Raw genomic sequence first — 18,992 nt, forward strand, 5'->3', positions numbered from 1 at the left:
CGATAATGATGTGCTTTTCACCAATGTAACAGACCCACACACACACGCATGCACACACACACACACACACACGCACACACGCACACACACACACACACACACACACACACACACACACACACACATCCACACATGTGCATTTAGTGAAAAAAATTCCCCAGCCAAGTTCATCTTCTTTACAATCTCCGCTGTTCGCCTGTTCTCACAACGTTTTCCATCCCAAAATGTTCTGTGCTCCTTCATGCATAGAATGGAAAAGTACAAAGGACCAAAATGTCTCTGTGTTCCCGGCTCCTTATGCTGTGTGTGTGTGTGTGTGTGTGTTTGTGTGAAACTACTGAAAACCACCAAATGATCAAAGTGACAGACCAATCATCCCACGCACTTGGTCACAATTATTCCAATGATTTCCAAAATAAAAGCACTCACTGAAGCCACACGCAAAACAAGACCAAAATACAATGACGACGGGGGATAAATATAGTTAATCGCTGTACTTCAGCCTCCGGTTCAGTCTAATTCCTCAACCGGAACAAACCAGTGTACAAAAGAAATCCAAACGACATGCCGTTGTTGGGAGGATTCAAACCTGTGCGGGGATACCCCAATGGATTTCTAGTCCAGTTTTGCATGCATGCATTAATATTATATACATATTAATGCATCCAAAAGCAGGGATCTTTCGTCGCATTGAATTATGAGCATTTATTTGCAGGCAGGTGTCTCCCATTAACACCCATTGTAAAGGCTTGAGATTGCTTCTCTATGAGGCTGGGCGTGGCTCTCTGCGTCATGGCGGCAGGTGTTTCCGTCGTCTAGTAATGGGGAGGATTGCCGGTTCGATTCCCGGCTCCTCCGTGCAGCATGGCCAAGTGTCCTCGAACAAGCATGTGACGTGATGTAATCACATGATGAAATTCTTCTGAATTCACGCAGGGGTGAGGGTCCCAGTGCGCTCTAAGTGGCTGTAACTTCCTTAATTCACACTCGACTTAGACAAATAATTCACCAAACTGTTCATCAATTCATCCCAGCTGCATGCGGGGCTGCTCACGTTTTACAATTTTTCCACAAGAATCGTCTGGTCGTGGTCGTGTGTGAGTGTGTGTGTGTGTTTGAGTGTGTGCGTGTGTGTGTGCGTGCGCCTGTTACCGAGACACAGGATGCAATCTGGCCCACCGCTGGGCCAATTACAGGCCCCTTAATCCACGAGGGGACATCCTTGACTCTCCTGCGCCGGGAAAGGGAAGTTAGTTCAACTCACTTCCCTTTGTTTTTTCGCAGCCATCTCTTCCGCGCAGTGGATGCGGTATAAAAATATTGGTTTAGCTCTGCCTGTCAGTCAAATGAGTGAGTCATCGGCACGGAGATAAATAGCCTTTGCAGAGGATCAATAATGTGCACCGTCACAGGTTTGAAAAGTAGGCCAGTTTCTTTTTAAAGACCCAAAATCCCTCCAAATCTCTGAGACAAAGGGCGTTTCCAGTGAAGCCTTTATAAAACATACATACAAGACGGGCTTTATTTATCTATCCCACCATATGGGCCTTTCTCATGAGATTTTGCCACCCTTCCCCTTCTCCTAACTCCTTAAAATAAACAAATACAATCAATAAAAAATAAATAAAAAACAACTGAAGCGTTCCCTTTCGAGTTCGCTTTTCTTTTCCAATTTCATCCAAATCTGCCCTGACCTCCTAGAGATGCAACCCCTCAGAAAAGTAACAAAAAAAATTAACAAATGGAAAACGTGCATTTTCTGTAGGTTTCTGGCAGTCACGGCGGCTCCAACTATAGGAGCCAATCATTCAGATGGTACGCAGCGAATTTCGCTCAACTGACCAATCAGGGCGGTTAGATTAACATATTATTTGCATATGAACCTCTGACGGGGCTGAATGCTGCCGGGTTGAGGGCATTATGACAAAACCGGCATTCTGCAAGGTGTTTATTGATGATTTCATTGTTGAAAAATGGATGAAACCTGTGAAAAAAAACAAAAATATTCTTATAACATTGATATTATTAAAGAGTGCTCGGCTGAAATGTGGCCGTCGTTGTTTGGGTTCCAGGTGTAAAACCCACATGAATTCGACCCAGAGACGATGCTATGTCGCTGGCTGCACAGGTTGTAAGCAAGTGTAGGTTGACACGAAACGACAGCATGAGCCATCTCTCCAACATCTAATTAGCATTAGCTTTGAGGAAAAGGGATATAAATATATTGCATAAAAATGCGCACACAATAGCAATGAACACACCTTCAAATGATTCCCATTTGCCCCATTGGGGCAATTGGAAAAATATAATTCATTAATTTGATTAAAAATAAAAAATAAAATAAAATAAAAATAAAACACCGAACAAACACATGTTTTTGTGCATTTATTAAAATGCATATATAATTATGAATTACTGTATTATCTGTCTTTTTCAGGCTAAAAGTATCTGAAACACGACAACTGCAGGACACACAGACATGGTTGCAGTCTCGTTAGAACCGGGACGTTTCAGACCTGAGTTTGACGTACATTTGGAGCAGAAATGGGTGAAAAACTGTCGTAACTGAATTTTTTTAAGGAGCAGCCCGCTTTGTGACGTCATCATCCTAAGTTGTATAAGGCCAAGTTTCGTATTTCAAGAATTCATTCCCCTCCAGCCACTTGCGAGTGCGACATCTAGACAGACAGCTTGATGCTGCGGATGGAAACTTGGAAAACTGAAACTGAAACTCATGCTGCGTTTTACAAAACTCCAAAAACTATGTTTGTTTGAAGGAGACGTTTTCGCACCAGAGGAGGTTCTAAGACCCTTTAAAGGAACCGACCTTGTCTTTTGTGTCTGCGCTGAGTCATCCAGCAACGACTGTAATTGTTACAACATCGTTCTTTAGGGAGATTTTAACTCAACAACAGAAGAGGAACATTCTGTGGTGTAAGTGCATATTGAGCCAGTTGTAACTAGGTGCCGCTATGGCACCGATTCCTATACAATCGGTATCTACCGGACCGAGTTGCAACACAGATTTCGGTGCCACTTAAATGTCTTAAATGCCAGCTCCAGAGCAACGGCTCAGAATTGTGTCCATTTTATTTTAGTCCCAAAGATTTAAAAACTGGATGAAATGTCTCTGAGGGACATGCAGTGTTTGGGACATCATGAACCAATGTCAAATCCAGCTTATGTCTCTGGGCGCTCATTCACATTCGGAGAGTTGCGCGATGTAGTCCAAGACGATGTGGCGTTCAATGTAAACTCGGAACATTGCAACTCGTGCTGCGTTCCAGAGAACCTGGGAAGTACCCGGAATGTAGCAGGTACCTAACAAGACTAAACTGAACCTCGTGTATTGCCGCCTGCAGCTATATTTATTCATTATAATTAAATCTCATAAAATGTAAATGTTACGATATGCCTTGTGGGGGGGCAGCCAGGAGAAAGCCTGTCCTGGGGGTCCCGAGCATGAGTTCTCGTCTATAGTTTATTAGTCTATAATTTGCAGTGCGAACATGTTTCTGTGTGTTCTCACAATGTGAACCACTGAGTAAAGACACCATGGTCGTCGCCATCCCAGTATGAAATTCCAGGTGCAGCACAAGGCTGAACAATGTTGACTTTTCATGATTGCACACAGAAAGTCTTAACAAGGTCACACTAGGAGTGTCATTCACTGTGTTTCTTTACTCTGCAGCTGAAATTCTTCTCTCTTCTTATCAAAATTTGAAATTGACTAAAAGTTTTTTCTTCTATAATACATTTTTTTCACCTACTGTTTTCTGCAAAACAAACGATGGAGATTAAAGTCCACAAAACAGTTTCTTGGGTCTTGGGAACTTGGGAACCAGCTATAGCTGGTTCCCAAGTTCCCAAGAGTCACATTTTTCTGAAGAGCTTTCCAAAAAAGAACCAACATTCTTACCTTCTTACCGTTTCAGTGCCAAAATTAAACTCATATTCTGGCACGTGTGTGTTTCCACAGGGAGGGTGTGGAAGGGGAAAGGCGTGGACAGCGGCCCCAACGCGGACGAGGGCTCGTCCAGCGACTGCCTGCCGTGCCAGGAGGGCTGTGTGTACTGCAAGGACGACACGCCCTGCGTGACGCGGGAGGACGGAGCGCTGCGACTCGCTGTGCTCTCCTTCCAGTGCCTGTGCATGCTGCTGCTCTTCGTCAGCATGGTTCTGGTCTACAGCTTCCGCAGGAACAAGGTACCTGGGCACTCCGGTGGTTAAAGGGGAATTCCACCGCAAAGCATCATTTCATTAATTGACTCAGTTAACGGATCAAAACCTGCCTGTGGCTTCCATGACAATTTGGGGGAAGTATGTTATCAAAAATGTGCACACCTGGGCTGTACAGTATTACACTTATATATTTGACCTCTGGAAATCCAAACTACTTCTACAATTTTTTAATCAGGATTGATTCTATCTTCTATCTATAGTGACACCTATGTCCTTTCTGCATGGAGAGCCAGCTCTGTCTGGCTGTTATTTTGGCCAAAATAACTTAAATAGGACTCCTAACTTGCGACATTATGAAGTTAGGACACTTCTGTGATTCTTTAAATCATTATCTTGGGATCAGATGAGATAATGGCTTTTTCAAATTCATCCCTTATGTCGATCATCACAATAAATATCTGGAATAATTTCAAACAGCTTACATGGTGCATCATAACGAACCCTCAGTAGCGGTGCTTGAAGTGGAAGAAAAATGAGTATACAGTATGAGTGTAAATAAGTAAAGGAATTCCCCTTAGTCACATTTTGGCGGGAGGGGGGGCTTTATAATAAAGAAATACATAAAAGTAAAGGTCCTTTCGCAAGTGTGTGTGGAACAGCTAATGCTGCGTTCCACTGAAGTTGGAAATCATGGAAATCCAACCTTTTCCAATTTCAGAGCCAATCGCTCGCGCCCGGGTTTACCAAGATAACAGACCCGACGTCATGGCAACATGACGGAACGCACCGCTGACGGTGAACAACGTTCCCCTTGTGTAAATTTAAACACATGTCTACTGTCGTTTTTGAGCAACACTGTAGTTGTTATGTTCTGTTAACATGCTGACCACCGACTCGATTGACAGATTTCCGAGTTCCCATGGAACGCAGCATCACTTCCTGTTGCCTCTCAACCTGATGCGAACTCGGAGCGCTTTCTAACCCACCTGAACCAGAGAACCAGCAACGGCCTTCACAGACGATGGCACCGGAACTGGTGGATTAGATGACGAGTGTAAGCTGCTGTTTCCACCAAAAAGGTGCAGAATAGAAAGCGCCAACAAGGACGCCCACGATCTAAAGTAGTCACCCCGTCCATGTCCGTATATGGTCACTGTCGCCATGGCAACCCCGAGCCAGAGCTCCCAGTTTCCGTTATGACAATAAAATAATATAGTACGCTCCCACCCCCACACACAAAATATGATATATTTTACAATAATAACAATTATGTCCACTCTATTTGTCCATGTAAGAGGGCAGAACAGAGCAGAGTAAAACGTAGGAGTTCCAAAACTGGCTCTAGTACCGCCAGTACCTGGAGGGGAGCAATCTTACTTTTTCAGAATTTTATTTTTATTTTAACACTTGATATCGCTATAATATACTGCATATTGGCGCAGAAGTTTTTACTTGACATGGTTAAAATATGTATGAATGTAAAGTATGAATTATCTAAGTAATTTATCCAAGGCTCACTAATATCACTCAGTGGTTTCCCTTATTAGTAGGGGTCCGTTCTTATCGGTCCTGTCCAATCTTACTAAAAAAAAATACAATAAAAAAACCCCTTCATGATACAATAAGGCTACATGACCGAGTGTGTCCTGCAAAAGCTATATGACCGATTAAAGGTTTTTTAAATTGATAATTACACCAAAATAACTCCCTTATTTTTTTAAATTTTATTATTGTTTCTTTTTTACCTGTGCTGTCAGCATGCTGGGCATACAACACAGTATTTGTATGCCATTGCATCTAGGACAGAGTTAGTCCGCAAGTGGAGTTCAAGTGCTCAACCTGCAATGCAACTCTTTATTAATTCTTAAATCATTAAGAACTGCTGCAATAACTCTGTCCTGTGGATGCCCTGTAGAATGACAAGAGCACAGTTTTTGGTTATAGATGAAAAACCACCACCAACCCCCCCTCTTTGGAGAACTATTTATCATGTTTGGGTCTATAAACAACTGATCACTACTCCAAGAGGGGTAGAATCACCACGGGTGAGACAAATTAACATAGAACCAAACAACATTTACACAGAAACATTAACATCGGACCACAACATGCATTGAAAAACAATCAATTAGGTCCAGGAAAACTGGAACTACAACTGGTCACGTGGCCTCTTCCTGTCATAGTTATGGCAGTAAATGAGGGAGGAAAGGAGAGGAATGCAACCAGGAGGGTGCTAGGGTGTATTCCAAGCAGGGGTGTGGTGGTGTGTGTGTGTGTGATGGGACTGCATGTATGTGTTTGTGTGTGTGTGTGTGTGTGTGTGTGTGTGTAAGATGTCCACCATTGAGTGTACATGACTTATCCCCATTGGTACTGGTGTAGAAGGTTGGTATTATGTTGCGGCACCCTCAAGCAGCGGAAAGGGACCCGAAGCCCCCTGAACTCCGCAGCCCTGTAGACACCCTACAGCTGCAGGAAAGCCCCGAGTACCATGCCCTGCGCCCTGCCCCCCAGAGAAGCCAGAGGGCTGTGGAGCAGCCCCGACGTCCAGCCCCAAGGAGCATTTCCCAGTCCCAGGGAGCACGAGAAGACCCCGCACCCCAGGGGCGCACACATACAACCAACCCCCGGGTGCAGGCACAAAACGCAGTCGCAGGCACAGAACCGGGGCCGCAGGCGCAAGACACAGACCAGAGGCCCAGATCAGGGCCCCACAGCGACAGACTGACACCCCGCCCGAGCCGCCCGCCCCACGGGCGAGCCGGCAGGACTCCCATGCCCACCCACCGCCTGCGCAAGGGCGAGGCCCGCAACACCCGGTGTGAGTGCCAAGTGCCCATACACCCACCTCCATGTTAAGCGCCACTGCAGGTTTACTGTCCGTGATGCTATTAACTGTTGACGGCGCTCATGAATTCCTTCAAAGCGTGGAGTTGGGGGCCGGTGGATTAATTGGCCCCAAATAAAAGCTTTGTCTCAAGCATGAGGAATCTTGGTTCCACTCGTTTGTAGATGAATCACAGTCCTGATGGATGGAGGACGATCCCGCTGCTCCACAGAGCCAACTCGCGATCTTAAGGAGCGCACAATGGAGCCTTCCCTGTGATAAGGCGGATAATTCCTGTTTTTTGGATCTATTTTTAAGTCTTTGTCGTATTTTTGGTGATTTTTATATTGGGTGGCTTGAAAATAATTATGGGTCTAACCTGCAATTTTTCTCTACATTTTTGGGGCTAAAACTATGTGAAACAGAACAACGACAGAAGCCACGAATGCGGTTTTACATGTCGTCGAACCAGTAAATCGCAAACGTCTCGCGGATTCAGTTTCATCCGAATCGATCCACATACGGAGCAGAATTGAGTGGAAAACCGACCTAATCTGACCTAAAGTGGCCAAAAGGTCGTGCATCACCGACACGGCAACGTTAGAAAACAAATGGAACGAGATGAGATTTAGAGTATGACGCTTCATGATGTCATGATACTACAGTATTTACTATAAATGTGCAGGTTATGAGTCAGGATGTCCATTCACACCGTGTCCGAATAATTTGAGTGTTACAAATAGGGGAATACTACACCCAAAAGTATAAAAAAAAGTTGTTGTTTTTATTGAAAATAGCACATTCATTGTGACATATGCATCAACAGATCCAGATTTTTTTTTATTCGTTCATGTATCCCGAACACCCCACCCAAATCGAAAAAGTCCACTCCCACCCACACATAGCATCATGAGAATTTTCCCTCACACCAAAAAAACAAAGTAAGTTGAATAGTTACAAAAATTATAAAAAAAACATTTAGCATTTTCTGAATGGTTTTCCTTCTATATTACTCAGAAATGACTCTGTGATTAATGCCCTGCAATTGAAAAGACCGCCTTGAGCCGCCCCTGACTCTTAATGGAAACTTCAGGCGTGCTTTTTGTTTCGTTTTTTTTCTTTCTTCTTTTTCTTCTTCCTCTATCTGTGTTTTCTAATGGATGGCACAGCTGTCTTCTGCCCCCTGAAAGTTCCCCTCAAGCATCCTGTCAATTAGAGGAAGATATGCTGTTGAATATATTACGCAAGAGGTGCATAGAACCCATGTAAAAAGGGTCAGAGCTACGATAAAACCAGCCGCAGGCCACTGCTTTCACTCCTGCTCATTCTCAAGCTCCATTCTTTGTTTATATGGTATGAGTGGACTTATACAATATCCTGCTGCTCTATACGCTTTTTAACGTGTCTTGAGTGTGTGTGTGTGTATATATATATATATATATATATATAATATAAGTGCCTAGATGTATCTCAACCTCATATCTCATATCCTGTAGATGATTCATTCATGCCAGTCCCACAACCATTGGTGAAACTTTGATTTGAGAAGTGGCTTGACCCAAATTTTTATTTTTAGCAAACCTTTTCTAAGCAGAAAATATTTATTTTATTTTACTAATCAGTTTACACCCAGTTTATTATTGTGGATATTTATATATTTATTTATTTTAAATTTGATTTTAATTTATTTTTTAGATTATTTTGAATCATATCTATGTATCTGTTTTCTGCAAAATAACACAAAATAACCTGTGTATTTTAAAATATTTTTAAGAGAAGGAATTCCATAATTCCAGCCTAACCATAATAATATTTCGGCATGATCTTGGAGGTTGTGCCTCTGAGCAAAAGTGATTCTCATTTTTGTTTTTTCCTTCGTTTTTGAACAGAGCATCAGAGCGTCGGGTCTCGTTCTGCTGGAGACCATCCTGTGTGGATCTCTGCTACTCTACTTTCCGGTAAGCCTCGCGTGCATTTGTGTGTGTTTGGGTGTGTGTGTGTTTGTGTGTGTGTGTGTGTATGTGTGTGTGTGTGTGTGTGTTTGTGTGTGTGTGTGTGCGTGTGTGTGCGTATGTGTTTGTGTGCATTTGTGCACAAATGTTTGCACGCGCACACCCGTTCACATGCGTGCATTCTGTCGTGTTTGCTGATAATCGTTCAGCCGATCCCACCGCAGCCAGATCAATAATCCCCTCCATGGCTGACGGATGACTTTCAGGTCGACCCTTGATAGGTTCATCCGTCCAAATCGCAAATCACGCGCTCATCCAGCGAGCAGCACTTCCCTTCTGCAGCTCGGCACAGAGGTGATTGTTTGGCTTGTCAGATAGCATCGACCAAACTCCACAAATCTGTGTGTGTGTTGTTGTTTTTTTGTTTTGTTTTTTTATTTTTTTTTGCAGGGGCTGCACGGAGTTGTGATAAGCAGGGGGTGCCGGTGGTGTTACAGCCAAGGTGTGGGTGTGATAAGGCGGCGTCGGCACAGACAAACATCCCGCGGCTATTTTGGTGACGTCCTGCTCAGCGTACACCCAGTGTACCCAGCAGCCTGGCAACAATACCATCTGTTGACCGGCTGCTTGTACTACTTCATGCGGGCCGCACTTAGTCAAACCTTCGTGGAGGATAACCTCTGTTTGAATTGATTGGCTCCCATATCCATCTGAAAACCTCACCATTTTTGAGGGCAAAAGCTAAAAAGCTGCAGAAAAGCGACGAAATCTGCAGCAGAAATTGCATGCGGCGTACTACAGTACGGAGTAAAAAGAACAATGTCTTCTTGGCCATACTACATGCTACTACGTCTCTACCGCTGGCTGGTGTGTGATTCTGAATGCAGCTCAAGACACTATGATCGATCACAAAGGTGAAGAGGAAGACGCTTTACATTTAGCGGTCGAAGGGTGCAACTGCACCCTGTTTGTTTGAATACACCAATGCAGATCTCCTGAATGCCGTCTACATGTGTTTGTCTCTGCAACGATCTTCATCTGGGGATTTTTGAAGTCATTCAGCAGCTTTCAGCCTTTTGTCGTCTTTGCAGTAGCTGCAGCAGACAAACATTTCAGTGTCTGCAAATGTAGTGCGTCTCTTCCTGACATTTGAAATCCATAAACTGCATAACCATTCCCTAACCCTGTGGGAGGTCTCACTGTGTCACAATATGTTAATAGTTTATTTTTGGCTCAGGTAGGCCAATTCCAACACTCATAGCAATTAAAAGATAGGATCTTTCAACAAAAGAAGTCATCACATGAAGCTTCAAGGTGGATTCATCTGTAACACTACTGAACGCATGTTAAGGATGCATGCAAATCAAGGTTTTCATCAGTGAAAGCCATTCAAAACACAAGCACACAGTACTCTGTACTTTCGTTTTTAAATTAGATTGAAAGAATAACGGGTTGGCTAGTCGGAGACCAGCAAAGTTTTTGAGGGGTCTAATTATTTTCACAGTTGAATGCTTGGCACAACAACACCTAGCTAACCACCATGTGCTGCAGATGAAACGGCCCTGCTTGGGGCAATGGGTAATTGCAATTTAGTGGCGATCATCTGGAGCTATATGCTCAGCAGTGCAATGCCAGGGAAATGAAATTAAAGCCAACTGATTTAAAGCTGCCTAATCATTGGCATTAACTGCAACAAGACCCTCTGAATGTAATAATGTTTGAAATTGTTTGCGGTAAACTGGACCGAGCTGTGACCCACGCGCGAGAGGGGATCGATACAGCTCCGGACATCATCTCCCTCCGCCCTAACCCTTTCGGAGGTGAGATCAGAGGTGTAAACCGGTCGCCAATGTGACGTCACTGGGAAGTGGTTTGGAGATTCCCATGTGATGTCAGTGAGTCACTGGCATCTGAAACCCCTCGAAATTACATAAAAATACTCTGACATTTGAGCTATATCTTCCCTCTCACAAACTGAAAAACAACTGTACAATTACTCAGGCAAATTACAAGTGAACAAATGGGACTGCAGATAGGGCAAATGTTGTCGGGAAGGTTGTTGGAAGGCCGTGATTGGATGACGCTGGAATAGCTTGTCTGTTTCAATTGAAGGAACTCATTTCCTATGGCTCATTTCCTTGAGGGAGTAGCAGGCGGAGGTACAGAAGTATCAGTACCAGAAGGACCAGGCACGGTAGCAGGCCTTGAAATCGTAGGGCCTTTGGGACGCAGCCACACTGCCGGTTGCTGGTCACTAGATGGAGTATCTTTATGGTTGTAAGGAGAAGCTAAAAATAGATTTAGAATGAGTGATGTTGAGGGAAGGAAATACGTCTATTGGGCAATTTACAGTACATCTCAGTGTGTATCTGCTGCTCCTTCCCACCTTCAGGGGAGTGGATTACAGGAAAAGTATTTTTCCTGAATGTGAAATGGATTTAGCAGGAGCAGCGCACACATGAGCACCGGATCAAAGAGCCTGAAATCCCTGCTCCAACAAAAACAACCATCACGGAAACACTGCTGTCCTCCAGGAGCGATAACGATCGGCTTTTAATCTTCATTTTGATTAACACCTCTGACCTTCTGGGGCCTCTCCGGGGGAAACTATCCAAGGGCCTGTTCGGCAGGGGTGCTGAGCAAAGATCCTTGGGCGTGCCAGGGGTCAGGAGCGCCGACGCTCCGCTGGAAACGTTGCGGTGGCGCCTGAGCCAGCGAATTAATTTCAGTGAAATCGGCTCGCCAAAGCACACACCACTACTCAAAACGGACCTGAACTTGGCAACATTTTTCATCGTCCAACCGGTCAAGAGTTATATGTTGCAGTAACAGACCCTGTGTACTGTTGACACAGTGGAGCCCAAACGTGGTCTATTTCCGTTTGAGGACACTCCACAGCTCCATTGAACTGCACCGACCACCACAGAGGTGGAACTTCCAGATTGGTTGGGTGGAGAATAAAACCACAACTGTAGCTGTCACCAACTCACCGCTTGACTTCTTCAATATTATTATTTGCGTAACAGTGGACCAAGATTCTGACCGAATAATCCATTTCCAACCTACCCCCACCACCCAGACCTCACAAGTATTGGGTCTATTTTGAATGGTTCCTGCCTCCATCTGCCTGAGTGTTCACTGTCCTTTGCAGGCGGTGGTTGAGGCCAATGAGGCTTCTAGTTTATGTACTTATTATGTTAGTATGTCATAGCAGCTCCACATATTTTTGCCTCTTTGCAGGTTGAAGACGTTGAGCTCGGTGGCGCTGCGGGTCCGTGTCACCAAGTTTTAGGGGAAAGGGCCCTTCATACTAATCCTGGATTCTTGCCACATTTCCCAAATCCTCATGCGTTGGAAGTACCGTACTGTCCGGTCAGATTTTGCTTGTCTGTTTAAAGGATGAAACAAACAAAATTCTTTCAGACATGGACGTAACGTTTTAATGGAAATTTTTTTTTTTCTGAAATACCATGTCCCTACAGACGAGTTATTTCGATGACACAAACCGATTGTGATCAGAGTGAATCGGGGTTAAAATTGCTTCTCCCCACCGTAAGCCTCAGTCACACATTATTCATCGTTCCATTAATATTTACTCCCCAGTTTTACGTTATTATTGGCGGTGAATTCTAATGATTCTGTATTTACATATTGAAATGGAGGCCATGGCGAGCAGGGCCCTATTTCGGATGTGAAAGGAAATCTCCAGGAAACGTGTTCTGAGAATAGGGGCTTCCTTCCGTGGCTCTATGTGTGCCACGCTAGATTGATCTCCTTTTTCATTTGCATCTCACCCTCCTCCACCATCCTCCACTACCCTCCATATTTCGCTCTCTCCCTCTCTCTCTCTCTCTCTCTCTCTCTCTCTCTCTCTCTCTCTCTCTGAGCTGCGGCTGGCAGCTCGAGAAGCGTCATTCCCAATCTAAATATAGATTCAGGAACGTTCATCCTCTGCCGCAGCTGCCGCGGTTTCTATTTTAAACTATTCCAGTGTCATTAAGTAGAAGAAGACACATCTCATTTAGCTCCCGTGGCAACCCCTCACCCCCCCGCCCCCCCTCCCCTCCTGCCCCCGCACCCCGGGTCCCCTCGGCTCTCCCAAGTGTCACATACAATAACTTCAGCCCACGCCCACAATAAAAAGCGTATTCGGGGGTTGTAGCAGGGATGCCGGGGGCTGCGGCGGCAGTGCCAGGCCGGTGAGGGAATCCTGCTAGAAAGGGCAAAATGGAAGAGACAAAATGAAGGCTATTTCGGTCTGGCTGCGGTGAGCGGAGAGCGAGCGTTTGTGATTCACAATTTGATCGCGGGATTAGCTTGCGCGGCCGCGCATGTGTATCTCCGGGTGTTTTTCCAGCAGCAGCAGGCCCCGATCGCCATTTGGAGGGGGGCCGCCGCCCTCGAAGCGGTGAGTTGCCCCCGATGAATCGCTGGCTCTTCTCCATATGCTGCCACCATAAACTCTGCCATATCTCTCTCGGTCGTCCTCAGACGAGCTTCCATCGGAGTCTCAAATCCTTCTGGTTCTCCATACACCCGGCCAGCTCCGAAGAGCTTTCAGCTCCCGCATCCTTCTTCAAGACGTCCACATACGTTAGCGCTGAACGTCCTCGCGATCGATGCCCGTGCGTTGGTTCCCATAGGACCAGCCTGCTGGCCGGGAGCTCCCGATGTCTGTGGCAGTGGCCAGCCAGCCTCATCCTCCTAGATGCTACCTTCTTGCTGAGCCTTGGCAGTTGCCCGTACAGGTCCTTGTTGGTAATGTGGATGTTCTGGTCCACATTCAGAACAGCTCGTAGCATTCTGGTGTAGCACCCATCCAGGGACTTCTGCAGGGTGGGTGTCAGCATCCAACTTTCGCAGCCATACAGGAGGACAGACTCCACAGTGGCGTGGAATAGGCTCAGCTTTATGTGTCGAGAGAGATTCGAGCACCACCCTCTTGACATACCGTTCAAGGCCCTCCACGGTAGTGCCTTCCTGACCTTAAGGTCCTGTTCTGTGGAGTTCACCCAGGAACCCAAGTATTTGGGTAAGTCATTGACCTCTCGCAGAGCGTTGCCATCTGATGTTGTAATCGGCAGATGGTCCATGTGGAAGTTATAGGTGATTACCTCAGTCTTCTTTGCATTCAGTCTGAGGCCAACCTTAGCACATTCCACCTCCACTCTGTTCAGGAGTTCCTGTGCCTGCTCCGCGGTCAGACACCAGGCAGATGTCATCTGCGTAGTCTAGGTCTGCCAAGGCTACAGCAGAGCTTCTTCTAGACTTCCTTGGTGTAATTGTGAAGCCAAGCTCCTGCTCCCGCCCGTTGATGGCTTTCCTGAGTACATAGTCCAGAGCTATGATAAAGAGAAAGGGGGCAAGAGTGTCTCCCTGCTGCACCCCTGCTAGGATTTCGAACTCCTCGCTGATGCCAGCTGGGGTTATCACCTTGGCTCTTGTGCCCTTGTACATGGCCTCTATGGCCCGGAGTAGATTCGGGGGGACCCCATAAGCCTTGAGGATTTTCAGAGGATTGAGATTTGTGAGGACTACAGGTATCTCTTCCTCAGCTTTGTCCACTGCTGGGTGGGTGCCCAGGAGATCCCTGAAGTGGGTGAACCAGGAGGTTACTCTCTCTTCTGGGCTGCAGCCTGCCAGCTTTCCCTCTCTCGCCCTCTTGCGCCCACTCATCTCGTTTATGACCTTCCACGTCTCCTTGTATCTCTGTTCGCCATGTTCTGCCTCCACCCTCTTCATTTTCTTCAACATCTCCTCCCCTTTGATCCTGTCGTAGGTGTTGAACAGCTGTTGTTTGGTGCTGTTCAGCTCCTCCCGACTCTCTGCAGTCCCCTCTCTCTCATAGTTTCTGCGTGCCTCGGCCACCTGCGCCCGCGCTCGGACAACTTTAGATCTAGTGGAGGCCCTGAATCTCCCCTTTGTCGGCACCCATTTCCTGGTTGCCTCTTCGTTAGCAGAGAGGAACTGCTCGTAGGTTGTTGGCTCCCCCTCCTCGGCAGATGTAGGCAGGCTCTCACCTCTGCTGTGTAGTTGGCCTGGAGTTCATGGCTTACCGCAAAGGCCTCCCAGTCGGGCCGGGTCCATGGGGCGCTCATAGGGACCCTCAAGCTCAGGCGCAGCCTTGTAGAGACCACACGATGATCAGAGCCTACAGAGTCGAATGTGCTGTAGGACTCTGCGTTCAAGATGGACTTCCTCCACTTCCTCCTTACCAGTATATAGTCCAGTTGGCGCCGCATACTGGTGGCTCGGTCCTGGAACGTCCATCTCTTGCCCATCCTCTTACGGAACAGGGTGTTGACGGCCAGTAGGTCATGTTCCATGAGGAGGGCAGCTAGATGTTCTCCGTTGCGGTTGGTATTGTCGTGGTAAGTGAAGGGTGCATCTCCCGGTCCAAATCTCGCATTGAAGTCCCCCAGGATTATTAGGAAGTTGTGAGCAGGCACATGGTGGATCGCTGTTCTTAGGTCATCGTAGAACCTTTCCATTTCCTCAATCAGTGCCACGGTGGTGGGAGAGTACACACTCATGACCGTTGTTACTGAGTTTCCTTCGAAATCGGCACTAAGAATCCTGTTGGTGTGTGGTTGCACTCTACGGAGGACCTTTCGTGCTCGGGGGCTCACCATGAGTCCAACGCCACCTGTTGCTGCTTGGGCATCATTACGCCATGCCGATGAGGTGATGAACGTGCACCCCCCCACTCTGTGATGGTTAATTGGCAGGTCCGTGTGCACTCTCCTATGTTCCTGGACTGCCAGGATCTCCACTCCCCTTTCCTCGACACAGTGTGCCAGTTCTTCCAACCTTCCCTCTTCCCTCACTGTGTTTGCGTTGTAGGTTGTAGGCTGTAGGAGGCAATAATACATTGCCTCCTACAGCGCAAGAGTGCATTGGACAGTGGGCTGTGGTCAGACTGAACCCTCCCTCCCCAGAGGAGAGGGTTTGGGGTCCAGTCGTCATAGTGCCCTGCCAAGGGAGGACCAGCACCACCGTCCGCTGCGTGGCTCCTGCGGACTCCCGCCGCTGGAAGTATAGGATTAACGGTGTCTTGTGTCTCCATGGAAGCTATACATTGCGCATTAATAATGACTGTGGGGCGCAGCTTCTCGCAGCCATACTCAGGCCGTTTCAGGCTTAAAGCCTTCATCCGCCCTTGCTGCACACCTTCAGATGGTATACAGTGCGGAGCCAGGCGCGAGCAACGCCTGTGGTTTTGGTTAGGAGTGATTTGGTGAGCACTATTTTACCCATAGTTGGGACAGTGGTTGACGGGCACCAGGGCGTGTCAACTCGCCGGTGGGCCTGCGCACCGCGTCTATGGGGCGCACTGCTGCTCCTTGATCCCCTACAGTTTAGCCTGGGACTGCATAGTCCCAGTTACCGTGTGTGGCCGCTGGGAGGCACTGCATGGGTCTTGGTGGTGGAGAGGCTGTATACCAGCAGGAGGAGGCTTACGGCTCGGCTCCTCTTTTCGCCCCCTGCAAGGAGGGCTAGCCGGCGGCAGTAGCTGAAAGCAAAGCACAACAAGCAGAAGCGACATGCAGCATGCACAGACACATGCACAAGCTACAAACACTACTACTGCTACACATGCACTACCGCACAAGACGCATCACACGCACCCTGTGTGCAAGCACACACACACACACACACACACATATGCCTCATTATGAAGCAATATCATGATAAAATGTTGGCTCAAATACCGTTTCTTTGTGTTTTCCACGCACCACACGAGCAGTTTGGAATTTTAAGCTACTTCAGCGGCCACTGTGGGTAGAAGCTAGAGAGCAGCGTTTCCAGCTCATCACCTCTTGAGACAAGGCTTCATTTTCATTTTCATCGAAGAGCGGAGTGTTTGAAGTTGTATTGCAATGATGTAATGACATTTCTGACAGACAACTCTTAAATTGAATTTAAAATTATCTTTATGTATTTAGCGTCTTTTGAGTTTGTGCGTTTGGGCTCTACTGCTCATCGCTCCCGGGAAGTGTACAGAAAGCATAGGCATTCTGAATGAGCTAGAAATATTGGAGTGATGAACTCGAATCCCCCCATTGGATGGGAGACTAGAGGCCAACAGGTGGAGGCAGGGGAGTTGGAGGGAGCGTAGCAACACAGCAAGCAAAGCGGGTAGGGAAAGAGGGATTTGCTGCTTAAACAGGCCAGCCCATATAAGGGCGTGGAAGCGTGTTGCGCAGTCAAGTTGTCTGACCGAACTAGCTCTGTAAGCTACGCCTCATTTACGCCACATAAAAGAATATTCCAGAAATGAAGTCATTAGGTTCTACCTATTTTATATGTCAATTTATTTGTTTTATTTGACCTTTATTTTAGATCATCTCATTGGAATTCAGGAGAAATTTTAGCCAATTTTACAGAGAAGACACATAAAACCTAACATATAAAATGCAAAAAGTATAAAAGACCATTTACACCCGGGAAAATATTATCACTGATGGCCTTGTTTTATAATGTTGCATCAACTAAAACACAGATAGACAATGATAAATGGAGGAAACGTAGTCGTAGTCTTCTGACTATACTTAAAATGACGAATCCAGATGGATGCATGTGATCGGCGATTAAATGATTTATGCATATATATATATTTGTATATATATATATATATATATATATAGATATATATATATATATATATAGTATTTACTGCCTTTTCCCCATGCTCGTTCCGCTGGTCTGTGAATTGACACTCTCACTCTGACCTGAAAGAAACGTAAGGAAACTATTTGTCTTTGTCGAGTTCTGTCACTTTGGCAGGCTCTCCTTGCTGCATCATGCGCATCTCGCCGAGAGGAAATGTCTTCCCCTTCCTTCTCCCCCCATCTCGTCTCTGTCTGCGTGTCTGGATTTTTCTTTTGGATCAAAATACGAGGGATTCTGGAATCAACTGTGCAAGTGTACTCATGCTTGTTAAAAAAAAAAAATCAACAACATATAATTAAACCCAAATAACAACATAGTGTGATGCAGTTCCCATTCCATGTTAGATCCGATTTTATTCCTACAAAACAGCGACTAAATCAATTAGCTAAAATGATGGACGATCCCACTATCATTGTGTTGTGTATGTACTCTGCATCAGCAAGTACTCCACAGTGAGTACTCGGTGCGCATTCTCTTTGAAAAAGTGACCACTCATCACTCATTAAAATAAATAAAGCCCATGAGTGAATGAGCCCCCCCCCCCCTTCAAAATATTATGCAGGCAGTGTTTTTTTTATCACTCACATTAATGACACACACACACACAAACACACACACACACACAAACACACACACACACACACACACACACACACACACACACACACATACACACACACACACACACACACACACACTAGTAAATAATGAGTACAAAAGCAAAACTGCACTTTATCTTTTAAGTAAATACTGAACAAAGAAGGAGCTAAATATAGAGCAATTGATTTTCAGTTTTAGTCAAGCAGACATATTTCTATTTGACAATGTTCAGTTGGACTGACCACCTTAAAATATTTAATATTGAGTATATTACTATGTTTTCCCATCTTTATTATTATTTGTTATTTTTCTGCACATTTTTAAATTTTTCCCACACTTTTCCATTTAGTTTTTTTGTTGAACTGTTGCCGTGGCCATTTCCTTGAGGATGAGTAAAGATTTATCTTATGGCCCTTGGCTCAGTTTTCGGACTCGACTTGGCCTCACCTCCCCAAATACTCGGCCACTACTGAGCCTACCATAGGCTTGGTGGGAATCTGCAAGACACCCGTTCAAGCGCAAACATCTAAACCTCAAATCTCCTCCACCCAAAAAAGTCAGCGCTCGTCCTGCCCTCTGCTCCTCCTGCCACCCGTCTAATCTCCAGCTCCTTGTGTCGGGGTGCCGAGCAGGGCCGAGGAGGCGGCTCCACAGAGCCCGGGCCTCATTGTGTGTGTGTGTGTGTGTGGCTGTGTGTGTGCGTACCTTTGTGTGTTTGTGTGTGTGTGTGCATGTGTGTGTATGTGTGTGTGTGCGTG

General features: G+C 46.0%; 1 protein-coding gene across 1 annotated transcript in view; it reads left to right on the forward strand.

Annotated features, from left to right (window-relative positions):
- The window catches only part of gpr158a (G protein-coupled receptor 158a), a gene marked incomplete at its 5' end in the record, with an annotated part of 94,655 nt that overhangs the window by 51,433 nt on the left and 24,230 nt on the right, over positions 1 to 18,992 (forward strand). Inside the window, 2 exons of the mRNA XM_080020472.1 lie at positions 3,980 to 4,206; positions 8,899 to 8,967. Coding sequence (XP_079876598.1) covers positions 3,980 to 4,206; positions 8,899 to 8,967 — 296 coding nt within the window. The remainder of the gene's footprint in view (positions 1 to 3,979; positions 4,207 to 8,898; positions 8,968 to 18,992) is intronic.

Source organism: Zeus faber, assembly GCF_960531495.2.
Source record: "Zeus faber genome assembly, chromosome: 19".
NCBI classification, from domain to species: Eukaryota; Metazoa; Chordata; class Actinopteri; order Zeiformes; family Zeidae; genus Zeus; species Zeus faber.